This window comes from Lagenorhynchus albirostris, chromosome 4 (genome assembly GCF_949774975.1).
Source record: "Lagenorhynchus albirostris chromosome 4, mLagAlb1.1, whole genome shotgun sequence".
NCBI lineage: Eukaryota > Metazoa > Chordata > Mammalia > Artiodactyla > Delphinidae > Lagenorhynchus > Lagenorhynchus albirostris.
The window spans coordinates 30356983-30376881 of NC_083098.1; the positions used below are offsets into that span (position 1 = coordinate 30356983).

The 19899-nt window shown below is 34.6% G+C and overlaps 1 protein-coding gene across 2 annotated transcripts in view; it reads right to left on the bottom strand.

Annotated features, from left to right (window-relative positions):
* Positions 1 to 19899, bottom strand: part of LRBA (LPS responsive beige-like anchor protein) — a 730232-nt gene that overhangs the window by 556618 nt on the left and 153715 nt on the right. For both annotated transcript variants that reach the window (XM_060147738.1, XM_060147737.1), the window contains exons 22-24: positions 2479 to 3537; positions 1290 to 1465; positions 281 to 434 (exon numbers count right to left, since the gene is read on the bottom strand). In XM_060147738.1, coding sequence (XP_060003721.1) covers positions 281 to 434; positions 1290 to 1465; positions 2479 to 3537 — 1389 coding nt within the window. The remainder of the gene's footprint in view (positions 1 to 280; positions 435 to 1289; positions 1466 to 2478; positions 3538 to 19899) is intronic.

Consider the following 19899-nt stretch of genomic DNA (forward strand, 5'->3'; position numbering starts at 1 on the left):
TTTCCTTATCATTTCATCTAAAAAAAAAGCATACATACAGGTGAAACACTGTCAGTCATATTCTTCACTAACTCATTCATCCCTAATAATTAAACATTCTTTTTAGTCCCTTCATTCCTGGAACAGATTCTAAGGTCCTTTCAAGTAATTATAAAAGGATTCTGTTGCTTTTGAATTACAGAACCTATGATGCATAGTAACAACCACATTCAAGTTTTAATCAATAAGAATGCATAAGTCATGTTTTCACACCAACTTTATATAGTAGTTAAGTCCTTACTGTAGCCGATGTAGCAGCTGAAAGCAATGGCAGTATACCCCCGCAAGCCATGACCATATTGTCCATCACTTGAGAGATGAGATGAATTGTGTTGTGTACAAAGATGACATTATCACTGCTATTCACGAAGTCCATTACTGTCTTTGTTGAATGGCTGTCCAAAGATAAATGATGTTTACTGATAAAGCTAAAAAAAGGAAATCACAGTTTGCCTACTTGAGGGGAGGGAGGATAAGAAGGCGCTTTTGCTTCATCTTGAAAGCTGAGGAAAGATAATGATGCAGCAGGCATTTTGGAGGAGGGTGTATACTTCCTTAGAAGATGTAGACCATTCCATATCAGCAGTTACTACACATGCCCTTTTTCAGTGCTGAAATGTTAACACTATTCATCTTACACTTAATATAAAAGTTGAACTAAATTATCCTTAACTAGGACCAAAATTAAGAAGTGGCAAAAACTAAGAGGTAAATGGTGCTAAATGTGCTATTAAAAATGATTTTTCTAATAACGTTTTCTTAGACAATGCCATGAAATGTCCTTAAACAGAATAAGAGTAGTATACAAATAACAATAAACACATTAGGCACTTTTAAAATCATAAATCATACAATGGAGTATAATCTGAAATACACAGACTCTTTATACTAAAAATACAATGGAAAATTAGATGTTTTACATAAATCCCAATTTTCTTTTTTTTACTATTTCTAGAAATAAACCCAGTCAGTAGACCTACATTCAGGCAAATTATATGCTATATTATATGCTGCAAAGTACACAGCAAATTTTTTAAAAGAAAATTTTTCAAGTTTTTATACTCTAAATATGGTACCTCCTTTATATGAGAATAAACATTAATTCAATAAAACCCTACCACAGAAATAAGTTATAACCTACTTTTTAAGCAAATGACTGAAATTAATTGCAAAATGTCAACTATATAAATTTCTTTGAAAACAAACACTAAAATTTATATACATCTTCTATAATAAACATATGGACAAACCTTCTCCACATCTGTATGTCTGTTTCTATTGAAAATAATAGATCAGTGAGCAAACGCTGATGCACTTGAGACCATCTGAACTCTGGAATACGGAACATAGATCTGGAATTCCTCCTTTGTCCATTAACTGCATCTGGTGCTGTTCCTTGCCCTGGCTGCTCCTGTTGCCTTGACATCTAATAGAGAAAGTTAAAAAGAATAAAATCAGTTCAACTTCAAAGGGAGACATTAATAACTTAATAGCTTCTATGTAATTCATCTAACAAATACTCACATTTTAAGATACTAAGGGACTAAATCAGAGAAAAATTATCAATGAGTAATAACATTAATACATTTAAAGCAAAGATATAAAAAATGCGAAATCAGCACAATGCAGCAGTAACTGGCCAGGAACCATGTTAGTATCATCACCAGCTAATGCAACATTTTATAAAGGAATCAAGAAGCTTTTGGTTTTGAACACTGACATAAAAGAAAAGCCATAGCTGGATTATAAATTGGCTAGAATTAAGAAAAAACAATGCGCGTCCGGAGCCTGTGCTCCGCAACGGGAGAGGCCACAGCAGTAAGAGGCCCGCGTACCGCAAAAAAAAAAAAAAAAAGAGTTGGAGGAGGAGCAGTAAGAGTTGATTAAAGTGGGAAATGACAACATGCACCCACAGTGGTGTCATGAATCTCTCTGAGACAATGGTAAGGAAGAAAGCTGTGTCTCTGGATCGCACAAAGTCTCCTGTCTCTTAAAAAAAGTAAACAGACCTCATGGAACAATTTTAAACCACATACTTTGTATCTAAAATCATACACTGGCAGGTGGTTTTGCAGGAAGGTAGTCCTAGATTCTGCTTAAAAACTAACGTCCTAACTATGACTGGGTCATCAAATAAAGGGTAAAAGTATTTCCAATGTTTGCTTTGTAAGCTAAAAATACACTAACACTGAAACTTGAAAGTAGTAACTTTTGATGATACTGTGGTGAAAATAATAATAAAAGCTGCCATTTAACAAACTCATACTGAAAGCCAAACCCTGTGCTAAAGATAATAATCTTCACATTCACTGCATTTATGTAATTGCAAATAGGTTATGAACCAATTCCAAAATAAAATAAAATAAAATCTAAGTCTATACACTTGTCCTATTTCAACTCAATGCAAATACACTTCAAGAAGATAATAAATATAATCACCTCAAGCACAGGCTGATGACGCTGAGATGCTTCCATGTTTGTAGTGGCCTTCAATTCCAATCTCTCAGTATCTGTAGCAACACTGGAAGCATCCAACTTAGCAATCCTCTGCTCAGAAGTAGTAGGAGACTCGAAGACACTACTATTAGAATCACTATGTAGTTTGGTTTCTCCGGCGAGGTTAGTCTTCTCTGCTACCTCCAGCATCTGACCAACATCTGATTGAACAGTTGCTTGGGAAGCAGTAGTTCCTGGTGAGGTAGCTGAAGACCCTGATGCTGTCATAGTCAAGACTTCAGAATCTTTAGGATCTCGAGTTTCAGTGTCAGTTTGTTTCTTACTTACAGGTTGTTCCTCTTGAAATATTAACTTGTGGTCATTACTAAACATGTCCATTCTTTCATTGGCTTCAGAAGCAGCTGGAGACAAACTGTTATCTTGGAGCTCTGTAGGTAGACTGGCTTCCTCAGTAGGAATACTTTCTACCTTCAGTTCTACATAATCATCATCTTCTTCTTCCTCTACTACAGACTTATCCAATAATTCTGGCACCTCTGAAGCATCCTCTTCTGAAGGAGAACTTATGGAAGCAGTTACTTCATTGACAGTCATTATATCTTTGCCAGTTGTTTTAAAAGAATCAGAGGAAACAGTCACAGCTTCTATTATGTCAGAAGATCCTTCTAAACTCTCTGCATTAGTTGTTTCATTTTTCAGTGTTTCTTCTAAAGGGACTTCATCCAGTAACTCCTGATTTTCTTGCACAGTTGTCCTTTCTTCATTAGATGTATTGTGAGTTTGCAGTTCAACAATGGATGCAGATTCTACTGAACTTGTCTTCCCAATGCTTGACTTTTCATCACTAGTTCTGGTGATATGAGAAGGAGGAGAATCCTTTGTATCTGATTGCTGGGATCCTACTGAAACATTAACATCCCTGCTAATGCCAGAGACTGCTTGAATTGGACTTGAAGAACACTGCCCTATTTCTTCATCAACTTTTCCCTGGTGTTCCCTAAATATATTGGCAAGGTTTTCTTTATGTATTTCAAAAGTGACCTACATGAAAAACATACAAGCAGTCAAAACATGCAAAAAAAAGAAAGAAAGAACAGAGCATACAGAACATAAAAATATTTAATTTTTCAAATATATGGTTTATATAATGCAGTAAGACAGTTTTCCTATAATATCTTTATTTACAGAATGATAAACAAAAGGTAAGTCAATCACAAAAATCTAAACAGTCAAAAACTTATAGCTAATCTTAATGCTAACAGGTAGCATGGCATCAAACAATAACAAGAATATAGTTATTTAGCCTATTCTTAAAGACATATAATGTAGGAAAAGAGTACATTATATTCTACTGACTTCTATAACTTGTACCAGGATCTAAGTATGTATCATTGGGAAGTGCTTTGTGCACTACGTAATATATTGTTTCAAATGCAATGAAAACCCATTTCCCCATGATTTATTCTCAGCAGAGATAAAAAATATCAATTATGTTCACTTCATATATGATGCAAATCACACACTTAGATATTATATATATTATAGCAGCTCTCTATATATTTATTAAGCTACTAAAACTTTCTCTTTACTTTCTCTTACTTACTAAGCTAAAGAATATAAATTCTTTTAGCAATGAAATGAAAAGATCCAACCCTTTCCCTAAGGTCAACCCTAATTTTCAAAGTTGAACTGATCACAAATGGTCTGAAAGTTCCAGTTCATCCATCCACACAACCATTCATTCCACTTGTATGCTGTATGTAAGAGATTACTATGTATTCAGCACTGTGAACATCCTCATATCATGCTTATTAGACTTTTACCCAAATAAATGGAAAACTTTTACGGTTAAAGTATAAAAGACAGTGCTGTGATTTTCAATGTCAAAAGGTTTATGAATTTCTTATCTCATCAAGCATCATTATATTATAGCCACCATTATGTGACTGCTGCTAGTGAATTTCAATGGGAACACCTCTCAAAAAAATAAAAGTATAATACATGCAGAAGGTATAAGCATAATTATAGTTTATCAATGCTGGAATTGTTTGTTTATGTAACCTATATTATTATAACATATATAGTAAATTGAACCTTTTAGTCAACAAACCTTTATTGAGCCCTAGTATAGGAGGATGGTAGTAGATGATAACAAAAAAAGAAAAGATGATTTTTCATGCCCAAAGATTCACAGGCCTTTTTGAATCACAGATGTGTATCCACGTGGATACAAGGCAAACAAAATTATAAATAATGCACAATGTACACAGTTCCTTCCATAGCTATTAACTAGCCTTTGCTCATTACATATACAGTACATTCTTGCCATAATGTGGTATAGCTAAAAATAAGAATGTTTAGGAAATAAACATTTTCCTAATTTTAAATATGTGGGGAACTTTTTTGAATATTTCAAAATGAAATGCATGTATTCAACACTAAAGAGTAAAATGGCACAATGACATTAATATCAATTTCTTTTACACCCAGAAGGCTGATATCTTCTTTGAACGATGTTCTTTATTTTAATTGACCAATTCCTCATTTATTCATTCAAGAAAACTTTACTGAACATCTACAGTATGCCAGACACTGTGTGATGAAAAACAAAATGTTCCTACCTTCATGGTGCTTATACCCTAATGGAGTAGATGAAAAATAAACATGTAAATATATAAGATAATGTCAAGTAATAGTAAGAGGTTTGAAGAAAAAAAGGAGATAGAGAATAACTGAAGATGACAGTCTAGATGGGAGGGTATGTTTTACTAGGGTAACTGGGAAAGGTCTCTGGAGATGTTATGTTTGAACAGAGACAAGAATAAAGTGAGAGAGCAAGTTACATGAATATCATGTAATGAAAAGACTTTCAGGCCGAAGGAAGAACAAATGCAAAGGCCCTGGAGCCAAAATAAGCTCCGTACGTTTGAGAAACAATAAGAACCCAGCACACAGAGACTGTAGGTGATAAAGTCAAAGATGCAGCCATTGGCTAGATCATGATTAGAGAGCAGTACAGACTATGTTAAAGACTGAATTTTATTCTGATACACATGTAATGTATAATACAACAGTCTTATAGAATGAGTTTAGTTTTGAATAATCATTGGGTTTGATTTTATTCAAATTAAGGATTTTTAAAATTTTTATTATAAAATGTATTAATAAACATGAATATATACAATCTATAGGTACAGGTTAAAGAGTAATTTTTTAATCCCATGTTACCCACATCAAGAAACAGAACACTATTACTACCTCACAATTCCCCTATGTGCCCATCCCCAACTGTGCTCCCAATCTCCCCACCCCTATCAAGAGGAAATCAGTATCCTGGCATTTCTATTAACTGTTTCCTACTTGTTTTTTTTAATAGTTTTACTACCTAAAAACTAAGAAACTAAGTATACCATAAACCTAGCTAGTTTTGTAAAAGAAAGGCCAATATTGCCACAACAAAGAAAGGCTCCAAGGAGAAGACAAGCTACACAGAATCTGTGTATTGGAGCCAGCTCCAGCTTCTCTAAGAGGATATATAAGGCTATTTTTGGGAAGTCTATAGGCAAGGTCATTAGGAAACACTGGGAAATATACAGGATAAGAGAATCTATGAGGCCTAGTGGGGGCCAGGTAGTGGGTATTTGGCATAAGTAAGGTCCAAGAAGAAAACCATTTTATATTGTATTACCCAATTCTAAGCTCACTATTCTACTCTCAGAAGGAGAACAAAGCAGACCACATTTTTGAGGGGTGAAGTGAGAATCTTCAGGTGATCCAGGCAGCAGGACTAGAGAGAACAGGAACTAATCAACACATGGTGAAGACAAGTAGTCATGAGAACATGAGCCCATCTCATGTGGGTAATTTGTCCTCAGGCTTTAAAAAGATGTTACAAAGGCATCTGGCATTTTAATAATAATAGCTCCCCCTATATCTGTATCTTAAGTCAAACTATTCCAGTTTAGATGGACGGTCGTATGTCTGCTACACAGCTGCCATTCTGGGACCTCCCTTCACTACAGTCTTGGAGATCCCCTTCATCTTTCTCCTGTTTCCTATATCCCATATCTTCCTCTTTGTTTTATTCTCTCCTTTCGATGCGGTATATCCTCCAGTCTCCTTGAAATTTTTGAGACCTAAAAGTAAATTTATTCTACCTTCATACTTAGAAGTCAGATAAAATTGTAGGTCGGAAAACATTACCTTCAGAATATGAAAGGTATTTCTTCACTGCCTTCTTATTTCTGTGCTTACTGTTGGGAAGTCTGAGATCTTTCTGATTCCTGATACTTCATACGACTTATTTTGTTCTTTTTTGTGAAATTTTATAAAGTCCTCTCTTGTTCCTAGTGCTTTGAAATTCCACAATGATTCTTGCCACCGGTCTATTCTGATCCACTGTGCTAAATATACCCACTGGGCCCTTCCAGTCTAGTAACAAATATCCGTTGGTTCTGGGAAATTTTCTTGAATACTTTACACCTTCTTCCCCGCTTTTACCCCTGTTCTCCCTTTCCGGGATTTCTATTTTTTGAGATTGCACTGATTGGTCCTCTAATTTTCTTACCATTTCTCTATTTTTCATCCCTTTGTCTTTTGGTTCTACTACCTGGGAGAACTCCTCATCTAACTTTTAAACATGTTTTTCATCTCTCTTATGTGATTCTATACTAGTCACTTGACTTCTCTGCTGCTCATATTTTTCCTCTCTAAAATGGGTAGTACAAGGGTAAATACAGACCTAGAAGATTTCATATTTTAAATTTTCCCTGGTGCAAAAAGGGAAAGAAAACTCCCTGTCTCCTCTTTAGCATTTCCTTTAGAAAACCTCAAGTTGGAAATACTTTCTCTGGTAACTGGAGACGTATGTAAATCTTTTTAAAAGATAATAAGCCTCTTTCTAGTTTAGCATCCCTAGGATATCTTTCCTGGGGGCACTGGAGACATTTCTTTCAAACATGAACATCAAGAATGATGGTGCCCTGTCTCCTGTCTCAGTGAGAGTTTCAGCTTATGTGCTTGGCTCCAAGATATAACCTCTGAACATCCGAAAAACTACTCAGAATAATTCTGGATGATCACAGACATGTGGAAATAAGACTGAATCAATTACATTTAAATAATGAAAGATGAGGACTTCCCTGGTGGCGCAGTGGTTAAGAATCTGCCTGCCAAAGCAGGGGACATGGGTTCGAGCCCTGGTCCGGGTAGATCCCACATGCCGCAGAGCAACTAAGTCCGTGCACCACAACTACTGAGCCCACGTGCCACAGCTACTGAGGCCCACATGCCCTAGAGCCTGGGCTCCACAACAAGAGAAGCCACCACAATGAGAAGCCCAAGCAGCACAACAAAGAGTAGCCCCTGCTCGCTGCAACTAGAGAAAGCCCGTGCGCAGCAATGAAGACCCAACGCAGCAAAAAATAAAATAAATAAGTAAATTTGTAAATAATAATAATGAAAGATGAAACAGGGGCATTAAGTGAAAAGAATCACAAATGTTTTAACAATGTAAGTGTATTCTGAGCCAACATCACAAAGTACCAAGTGATAGAAACAGACAGAACCATTGCAAATGTCTGGAAAAACACATAAGTAAAAATCAACAAAGTTTGAAGCAGCAGAATGCAAATAAAAAATTAAAACTTTTAGTGATTGAAATTAAAAATAAATCCAAATAAACTGAGACATTGGATAATTAGTAGAGTAAGGATAAGTTTTCATCCTATGACAAGACCAAGTGATACTCCTAATGTGAGGGGGGACTGCCACCTCCCTAGTTCAACTAATATAACTATCACAAAAGAAAGTTATCAGCAAAAACACTGCAATCCATTTCAAAACCAAGTATGCTCCTATACTAAAGAGCACTGTTTTGAAGAATGAATAAAACAGACTTGAAACTGAAGAGTTAGAACCTACATTACTGCCACTATAAAACTTATCTAGGATGTTAAAACAGTACAGTAAAATTTCAAAATCCTATGACTATACTTGCCCAATGTACTTTTATGCTGAATGTCAATGATCATCCTAAAATGGTGTACAACAGGGATTTAATGGACATTTCCAAAGCTTACGTCTAAATACTACTATATATATATATATATTTTTTCTTATTAGGTAATAGGATACAAACTTAACAGAAAAAAATGTGTAAAATGGTAAGAGTCCTAAAAAAATTCATTCACACTTTTATGTTAATGCTTTTATTAAGGTTATTAACGTAGTGGTATCATAGAACAAAAGTTTTATAACACCTTACTGTAGCAATAGCATATAGTCAATTATATAGAACTGATCTTTCTTGTGGATTATAAACAATCTGAGGAACTCCTCTTGGATTTTCATGTCCCTTCAGGGCCAACAGAAGATACATATTTTTGCTATCACAAACTCTCTCTTAAAGATTTGTTTCCATGATGCTCTTACTAGTATTCACTTAAGTTACAACTTCCATGACTGTCATCATAGTTAGTCTTTCAACCATTTGATAAGAGGCCATTCATTATAAAGGTGAAATATAGGTCTGTGTAATATATTTCTTTCTCAATTCTAACTACATTCATAACCAGCAGACAAACTTTCAACTGTCCATTGGAAAAGATAGGTTAAAAGGTAGTATTTAACATTAATTTTTCAAGCACAAGAAGATGGTTTCTATAATACATATTTCAATTCAAAGCAATGTACAGTTTCATAAAGTACATTCTTAATGTGCCACAAGGAATATATTTCCTTTTGTGATAAACAGATTTGCAGTCAAATCTGTACCAAAATAGTGCTTTGCCTTTCCTAAGCAAACCAACTCTTTCCTTTGTAAATATGAATATTAGAAGTGCTTTCACATTTTTGAAGTTGATTTTTAAATCTCCTTTTAATTTACTCCAATAGTCAAAAAGCTAAATGGCAACTGAGTAATTATCACTGTAGTTATTTTTTTTGATACCGTTCTCCTAAAGGTATTTGTGACTGATAATTCCTAATTAATTACCAGATACTGTTCTAAATTATTCAGCTAAAAGACTAGTTATTAATGTTCACAATCATTAGATAGCTAATCTATAGCTGTTTGTAATGTTTGGAAAGTACTTCTATAAACTACTAAAGATACTCATAAGCTAATAACTATAACATTTCTTCAGCCATTACTTTCAACTTAATTGACATTCAAATTTACTGACTAGGAGATAAAAGATGAATGCAATATATCAAGAGATTAACATTATTAATCCATGTATTAAAAAATTTAACCTGTAAAATTTAGACTTTTAAATGTTAGCAATGTTTAGGAACTGGCTTTCTTTTTGGAAGTAAATATATCTCTTTCATTGTATGTTATTTTCCTTTGGAAATACCAGCTGTATATGATATGCTAACTTCTAATTCTTAGGTTACCAAGTTTTCCACAGTTGATAAATAAGATATATTTTTCTTTGAAAATAGCTGAGGGACTTCCCTGGTGGTGCAAGTGGATGGGACTCCACGCTCCCAATGCAGGGGGCCCGGGTTCAATCCCTGGTCAGAGAACTAGATCCCACATGCATGCTGCAACTAAGAGTTCACATGCCACAACTAAGGAGCCCACCTGCCACAACTAAGAGCTGGTGCAACCAAATAAATAAATATTAAAAAAAATAAAAATAAAAATTGCTGAATCTTCCCATATGGGAATATCAATAAGCATAGCTCAAAATGATCACCACCACACAACAGGAGATCTTTTACAGAGACTCTGTTGCAACAGCTTACAACAATAATGGTATAAAAGATATAACAGTTAAAATCAAATTATAAATATTTATAAGCTTACACATATTTACTGATCTATTTTATGCAAAGTACCCTGGTTACAAATCTAAATGTTCTGGTCAAACCTAAGCACTTAAATGCTACCCTAATACAACCTGACTGGAGGGATATTAACCATATAGCCTAGGTTATCCTAAGAAAACTGCCTAAAATAATTAGTTATGAAGACAACATTATACATTCGATAACAAAGGACAAAGAGAAACAATCCCGTGAGGAAAACAAGTCACATATGTAATAAGCGCTATACACTCATCATGTAATAAGCTCAAAAACATTTTTTGAATAAGTAGTATACTTTGCATTCAGAACACATTACCCCAAAATATGGCACATTGGCACACTATTTTAAGATGAAGGAATTTGAGAAACAGTAGGTATAGAAAAGACTCTCTGACCTTTTCATCCTCCCCGAAGCAAATCATAGAAACACCAGGTTCTACAAGGTCTCTCTCATCTCCCCCTTCTCCTTGAAGCTTCTTATGTGAGAGGTGCCTATAGCCCAGAGGAAAAGAGCACCCTTATCTCAAAGACAGAAGTACGCCGAGAGGAATCGGAATAAACAGGCCTTGATGATTTTCCCCCAGTTTACTACTCTTAGTTCATACCCTTTGTCCTTCCACGCTTTTCCACGACTTTCCACCCTTCACCAAACCTAGTACAAGAATGCTCAGGCTTAACCGTTTCTTTGGGTCGTCACTTCCTTATGAAGACTCCCATTTCACGTAAAACATATTAAATAAATGCACATGCTTTTCTCCTAATAATCTCTCTTTGTTAGTTTAATTTTCATGTCCTGCCAGGGACCTTAAGACAGTCAAGGAAAAGTTTTTCTCCTCTACAATTCACATGATTTTTTTTCATTTATTTATTTATTTATTTTTGGCTGCGTTGGGTCTTCGTTGCTGTGTGTGGGCTTTCTCTAGTTGCAGTGAGCGGGGACTACTCTTTGTCAACGCAGTGTGCTGACTTCTCCTTGTGGTGGCTTCTCCTGCTGCAGAGCACAGGCTCTAGACACACAGGCCCACTAGTTGTGGCACACAGGCTCAGTAGTTGTGGCTCGCAGGCTCTAGAGCTGCAGGCTCGGTAGTTGTGGTGCACGGGCTTAGTTGCTCTGCGGCAGGTGGGATCTTCCCAGACCAGGGCTCGAACCCGTGTCTCCTGCATTGGCAGGTGGATTCTTAACCACTGCGCCACCAGAAAAGTCCTACAATTCACATGATTTAAACATAAAACAGTATATAGTGTAAAAGTCTCCCTCCCACCACTGGTCCGCACCTGTACAAATCCCCAACAATCAGGTAATCAGTTATTAATTTCTTATGTATCATTCCAGAGTATTTTTGTGCATATACATACAAATACAAATTCTCACTTTCCCACTTTTTTAACTCACTAATATCCACTATACACACTGTTCCACAGTTTCTTTTGTCACTTAATATATCTTAGTGAACTATCTCGGGACAGTTTTAATTTACAGTCCCTTACGAAGTGTCTTTTCATAAATCTAAAGTACTTTTTACTTAGTTTTCTATGGGTTGTTTGATCATGGTTTTCATTCATTTTTCTATTAGTTTGTCTTTTCGTATCTATTTCTAGGAGCACTTTATATATTAGGAATGTTATCTTTGCTCTGGTCCTAAACAGTTTTCCCAAATTTGTCATTTGCCTTTTGACTTTTGCTTATGGTATTGTTTGGTTTTTGGTCACAAAGGATTTTATATGTTTTAATATAGTAAAAAAAAATAGTCTTTTTTTCTCTTTAATGGTTCTAGATTCTAAATTATACTTGGAAAATTCTTACACACTCCAAGGTTACAGAAGAATTATCTGTGTTTTCTTCAAGTACTTTTGTTTCTCCCTCCAGCCCCATCACAGCCCATTTAATTGATCCATAGGTTAAATTTCTTCATACTCCAACTTTTTTTCCCCCTAGATGAATCTTCTATTATCCCAACAATATTTATGGACTACTTCAAGTTTTCCCTTTATAATGTACTAAAGTCTTATATGGAACTTTGTATATTTCTGGACTTTCTCTTCTACTCCCCTGGTCAGCCTATCTCTTCATGTGTCAATACTACATTTTTTAAATTACTGACATTTGGTAATGTATTTTAGTATTCAGTAGAGTTAGTCCCCCTCACTGATCTTTACAGAGTCTTCCTGGATGTTTTTACTTGTTTATTTTGTCTTACATTTCCTTAATAACTAGTTTACTCTGTTTTTCCTCCACCAAAAGAAAAAATGATTAATTAGTATTTTCCTGGGATTTCATTAACTTTATAAAATAACCTAAAGAAATGTTAATTTATTATAACTTTATGATGTTGAGTCTTCCTATTCTAGGAAGTATGTTTTTCCATTTGTTCATGCCTTTTGTGTGCCCTTTGGGAATGTTTTAAAGACCTTTTCAAGTAATTGAAAGTGTAATTTAGAGATATATACAAGATACTACTGGCAGTATACAGAAATTACTTAATTGTACCTAGAAATAAATGGAAGTACCGAGAAGATGCTGACATTTAAGTTTGGTCTTCATTAATGATTACTCATATGGAGGAAACAAAAGGATTAAGAGCAAGGGGAGATGCCACGCAGAAGGAATTTAAGAAGGTATGTGTAAGAATGGATGGTGAAAGAACATGGTTCATTTAAGACACTGAAGTTATTTGGTAAAGCAGTAACATTAAAGCATTTCTAGGAGTGACGAGCAATAAAAATAGTGTAAGCAGTGTCAATGGCAAGGAGGTAACAGACTACTAAAGGCTTTGGGAACCATGAGAAGGAATCAAAATTTTATCATACAGGTAAGGGCAAGCTTTATTTATTCACTGCTTAAAAGGCAACGCAGCCAAATAAATAAATAAAAATTCTTTTTAGAAGGCAACTCTGTGATTTAACACAGACAAATTACAAAGTTATTTTCTAATGAATTTGACTTGTAAATCCTACTATTCCACTTATATGTAGCTTAAAATAAACCCACTACAAAAAAAAATAATGAAAAACAAAAAATGGGACATACCTATATACAAACTGCCAAGGAAGGGAAAAAAACAAATTTAAAAGTAATACAATTGTATTTTTGTTTACATTGACAAACACTCTCTCCGGAACCAAATTTTAGTAAGGTTGCTCTGAATCCTCGTCTCACCTGGGCCCTCTGTCCTCGTCAGACCTACAGCTCTGAGTTTCAGCAAGAATCCTAGGTCAGTTTAGAGAGAATCCCCCATCCTCAATATCTGTTCACACTGACATCTGATCAGTTCCTCATTCCCCACCATCTCCCAGGTGATATCTAATCAGCCTGGCCTGTCTTCAGCAAGAATCCTGTTGAAGTCCGGTTAACCAGAATCTCCCCCACCCCACATGTTTCCTCTTATTAAATTTCCATCTACTGAAGCCCTTCCCCCCATTCCTACCTTGTTCCGTGGCTATAAAATCCCCATTTCTCCTTGCTGTATTCAGAATTAAGCCAATCTCTACCCTCAGGTCTTTTTTTCCCCTATTACAAGAGTTCCTGAATAAAATCTAATTTTACTAATTTAACTATTGTCTGACTCTGGTTCTCTTCAACTACATTTTAAATTAATTTCAATGTATTTTTTAAAAATTACCTCCACTAATTTTTCTGAACAGAGTTTTAGAGAAATCCAGAATATAAAAAGCAAATTAATTCACTCAATTATTTCTTCCTAGAATTTTAAGTGGTCTGATATTCAGATGTTACATCAAAGTTGCAACTTTTGGTCTGAAGCTCACCCCTTTTAGTAAGCAATGCTAGTAAATATAAAAACAAACTTTACTCTTTCATAAAATGATTTTTGAACGACACTTCCTTATTAACACCAAGTGAGGATGCAATTTAAAGAAAGCCTTCCAACCAACTTAGTATTCTCTTAATCTCTATAAATCATACTAACACATGGAAACATTCTAGAATTAATTTAAAAGAAATTTACTTAAAGCAGTATTCTTCCCTCCAACTTCTTTAAAGTATGAAAACTTCCATCTAATCAATAATTGTTCCCTATTCCACAACATGCCTAAAAGTATACACGTAATAAATACTAAGTTAAGCTCATTTTGATGGGCAATACCAGATATGTTTTTAAATACTTGCACAACAGCTGAGATATACAGAATGCTTAGTGTACACTATTTTAAGCATCTGGCATATATTGAGACAATCTTCAGAGCAACCCTAAAAAGACAGGTAGCATAACCCTCATTTTATATGCATGAAGATAGGAAGCACAGTGACATAAAATAGTATCACACAGCTACTAACTTACTAATCTTTTCGTTTTTACAAAGATTAATCTTGACCAATTTTATTTTCTTAAGAACAATCCAGACAGGTACTCTTGTGCAAAGCTAGAATATAAATTCATACACAAGTTTTTAGATAGCAACTTAGCAATACCTACTAAAACTTTTAAAAACATGTGCAGACTCCTAATCGAACCTTAGGACTTTATCCTACAAAATAAGAGACAGTTATACAGGCGCAGGCTCATCACTGCTCAAAAACAAGGGAAAATTAAACTATAGTGCATATGCAATACACTATAATACAACTCAACAGATTTTTAAAATATCACCTCCACCAATTTTTCCAATAAAATTTTGTAGAATGCCAGAATATGAAGAGTAAACTTGAATCATTTATTCAATCATTCCTTCCTAGAACTACATGTGGTCTGATAGCATTCAGACATTACATCAAAGCTGCAGCTTTTGTTCTTAACTTTACTTCTCCCATAATATTATGCAATATACATATACCTAATAATATGCAGCCATTAAATTCATGTAAGAAGTGTATCATTAATTGAAAGAGTACTGTAAAATAACATAAGTATTATAGTTTTATAAGAAAATAATTATATGTATGTGTATATTTATATACAGAAGACTGTAAAGTCTTGCACCAAAATATTAAGTCATGCACAGGTGATTGGATAAGAGGTGATTTCTGGATTTTGTGCGTATACATTTGCAGTAGGTTCCATTTCCTACAATGAGCACATATAATTGTACAAATAAAAAAACAATAAATACTATTTGTTTAAAAAGTCTGAAGCCAACGAATACTTTAGCAATTAAGTATAAAATACTGACAATCCATGAAATATGAAAATTTTATAACTCTTGAAATTTCTTACAAGAATATGTAGCTTTTAATTTTATTACATAGACACCATAAACTCACACATACAAATACATGCATGTTTATATTTGCCAGTTTATACCTTGTGATTTTTTAAAATACTTTTAAGAAACCACTTAGTGAATTCTAACAAAACTGATTTCCACATGCTTTTTACCCAACCTAAACTGTACTTTCTTCTTATATAAAATGACTGACATTTATGTTTAAGCCATTTCATCAGGCTGTTAACAGCAAATAAATCTAAAGATAATTTAAATAATCCAAGATAACTAAATACTTTACCCCAAATTTATCATCTGGGGAGAAAAATCTAAGTCATATCATATCTTTAAGTCAAGTGAAAAAAACTTTTACTTGTTGATTATTTTAAGTCATAGATTGATTCTACCTTGGCAATATAGGCCGCCTAGACAAAACACAGTTTTAGTTTTATTGTTTAGAAAAAAATGTTTTTGGACAGTTCTTACAATTCAGAATATATTAAATGCCTTAATCTAAATTTCAATTAAAGAGTAGAAGCATTTTAGCGTACCAAGTGAAAACAGTATTATTTAATTACTCAAGATAATGTTCAATTTGAAGCATTAAAAAAAGGTAAAGAGCAAAAAAAAAAAAAAAAAAAAAGGTAAAGAAAAAGAGGAATAATAAAAACCTAGAAAACACACCAAGTACAGTTACACTAGAAGAGCCCATTACTGCTTATAAAACCTAGTTCAGCTGTTGGAGGAGAGGGATACAGTGACAAACAGCTTCCCTGCTACAAAGGTGGCAGGATATCTATCAAACTGGACAATAAAATTGCAATTGAGTTTCTTTGGCTTTTTATAGCAGCTACATGTATCCTGATGTAACTCTGCAAAAGCTATCCAATTCTGCAATGTTAGTTTTTTACACACCAGTTCTTTATGAAGAACCATGTTATAAATCTGTGATACTAAGATTTTAAATGACTGCAAACAGGAAAAAATATACATTATTTCAGTATTATATGCATTGAAATATTTGTAAACCTTTAGAATTAATATCTTCAGAGAAAAAAATTTGGTTCCAATAATTTCAGCAGAACTTTTATCAGCATGCTACAAATTGTTCACCTACTTACTCAATCACTTCAGCTCCATCCTAAACTTTATTAAATATTGATTTGAAGAGCTTTAGAGTATAAGTTTTCCATTTTACTTTAAAAACAGATATCAAGATATTAAAATTCAAAAAAAATTAACATAGTTACATTCAAATTAATTACTTTATATAAACTTCATTAAAGAGAAAAAAGCTTTTTAATCAATGAAGAAAATTCATAAAAGAGAAATAAAACTGAAAGACATTTATGAAACATTAAAATTAAAGGTGAAAATCACAAGAAGCAACTTGTAACTTTAAGTTTTTCTTTTCCCCCTCATAAAGTAAAGCTTCAGCACTTATTCTTTAAAGTATACTTTAACAGCAAAAAGGGACAGGTGTAGTTTTACTCAGACAAAATACTCTACATGAACTTAATCACTGTTTACTCCATTTTATAACTGTAATCCTAAAACTTGAGCCAAAGACTGGTTCTTGGCTCAAAGTAGGCAAAAGAAGCCTCTCCGTAAAGTACCTATTTTCCTTGCAAAGGTTTTAAGATCTGTTTAAAGCCCTAAGTCACTGGAGTAAAGAAAAATATGAACTAATTTTATATATATATAAATTCACACAGAAAACTTAAAGCCTGTTTTGGGTTTCTTGTGTATAAATTTGAGTCTAAAAAATACTGATTTCAGATACTTCATAAGAAAAGTAGTTTATATTTCTTCCTTTAACATTTTCTGTGCCTTAAAATATGCTCCCAGAAAGAAAAAATACATTTTCCTTTATGATAAAAAATGTATTAAGGGGTCATAACTGGGGTCCATATTTAATTTACATAGACTTCTTCTATCTTCATTATGCTTTCTAAAGAGTATATTATTATTAGCATCTTAGTGTGAAAGTGGGAAGGGGATAATTTTATAAAAGTTAGTCAAAATAATTCCCTGTACAATCTGAGGGGCCCTCAAAATTTAGAGTACATAAGAAGGACTTATTTTAAAATGCAGATTTCTAGGAACATACCACGAGATTCAGATTAGGATTCTGAGATGGGGCCCAAGAAACTAGAAGATGTGCATCCCAAGTTCCTCTGATGAGATGATCCCTGAAACATACTGTGTGTGATTCTGACATAGACTCAGATAGACACAGACATAGATTCTGACATAAGTAATTTAAAGACAGCTGCTACGGCTATTTCCTGGGTCGTGGATAAGAGAAGACTGAGGCACTAAGGCACACACAGGGTGGCATGGCGCCACATGACAGTGGAACCAAATAGCCCCAAACAATGATGGCGTAGTCCTTCCTCCTCCTTCCTGAAACAAATATTTAACATGCAACTGCCAAGCACTCAGCACTATGCCCAGTTACGGGAGATATGACGAAGTATAAAACCCTTCATCCCTGCTGAGAGCTTACAATTAACAGCCACTTTTGACCAAGAATATAATATGAGAGTTATTACAGGATCATACTTGCTTAAATAAATACTAGTCTACATTTCCTATATGACACATTACTGCTCTTCTTCATGTACTTTACACACCCCTAAGCAAACCAAACAATTCCACATGCTTTTCCCTCAGGGAAATTATCTATGCACCTCTGCTTATGCCATTCCTCCACCAGTGATTCTCATCACCCCAGTCTCTACGTACCCAAATCTTATTTATTACCCTTCAAGGTTGTAGTCAAATGACATCCATTCTACAAACCTCTCAAAGGCCCTCTCCTTTCACTGTGAATCTCTCTTCTAGGACACTTATTCCTTCCTGCCCTGTCTTTCAGTACATGTATTATCTCCCATATTAGAAAGTAACTTCTTTCAGGATAAGATCTGTTCCGGATTCATCTTTCTATCTTTCGTAGTAAACCTGAAGGTACTCAACTAGAAGAAGACAGGAAAAACAAAAGGGAGGAGTGTTAAGAACAAAAAGAGAAAACATAAAGGTAGAAAGGGGAAGAAAAGAGGTGGGCCACTGGAGTAAGACCTAGACACAGAGTGACTGAAAACGAGTAAGCGAGCCCATGGAGGGTCTGACCAACAGACAGGGGAGAGGGGGGAAGGGAGCAGAGACAAAACAAATATAAACAGAGAAAAAGAAGAGGTTGGGGAGGGGTGGGGAGAGAGAAGATAGGGGGTACAGAAAGGGTGGAGGAACACTGGAGGGAAAAACAAAGAAAGAGAAGGAGAGGGATGGGAAAGAAGGAGATGGTGGCTGAAAGAAGAAACAGAGAAATAAGCAAAGAGGGAGCAAGCTAGCTAGGCAGTGATAGAGGGTAGCACAGACTGCACCAGGTATCCACAGTCAATGCCAATGCAGGGGGTTGGGTGGTGATTCGTTGGATATTGGGAAGAGGAAGAAAGTAGGGGGAAGACAGGGAGTGAGGAAGTGGGGGAAAAGAGGTTAGGGGAGAAGGAGAGAGAGGAGAGAGAAGGGGGGTATTAAAACCTTTGCTTTTGAGCACCTGAATTATTCATAGCAGTGAAAATGAATGAAGCAAAGCTATATGTAACAATAAGAAAGAATCGTAGAGACAAAAGGTTTGATGAGAAAAAGTAAGTAACAAAGAGCTCACACAGTATGATGTCCCTTTCATAAAATACAGAAACAGGTAAAATGAGAGATTATATTATTTAGGAATACATTCTTTTAACTTTTTCAAGACGGGAATAATAAACACTAATTCAAAATGATGATTAGATTTGGGTTGAAGAGGGTAGTTATTAGAAAGGGAGAACCTTTTTTAAGCTGGGTAGTCACACAGTTTCCTTTATAACACTTCATAGCATATATGCCATGCAAATTATTTTGGATGTAATTAATTCTTCATTTTAAAAGCTGTATTTATACCAAACATGAAGTGACTAGGGCCTTAACTAGTATGCTGGCAGTAAGAATGAGAACAAAAGAATTAACAGGAGGAATGACAGAACTATAACAAAGGAAAATAGTTGTTTAATTCTATTTCCTGTGATTTCACTCATTAACTCCTAACTTCAGATATACACATATATTACCACATTTACCATTTTTAGATTAGACATCGATGGTTAAGAAAAGTTTAGAAACTTCCCTGAGTTTACACAACTAAAAATGACTATAAATCAGAATTCAAACCCAGGACTATCCTGTCTCCAAAGCCCATGTTCTCTTCATTACTTACACAAATAGACTGGTGACTGGATATAATATTTAGCCATAAATGCTCAATAGCTCAAAGGTGCCTGAGATTTCTCCAGGTCTGACTCTTTTGTTTTGTGGACGAGACTAGGCTATTGGACCTAAATAGCCTATCATTTCAGTTCTCAAGCATTTTAGTCTCAGGATCCAAAG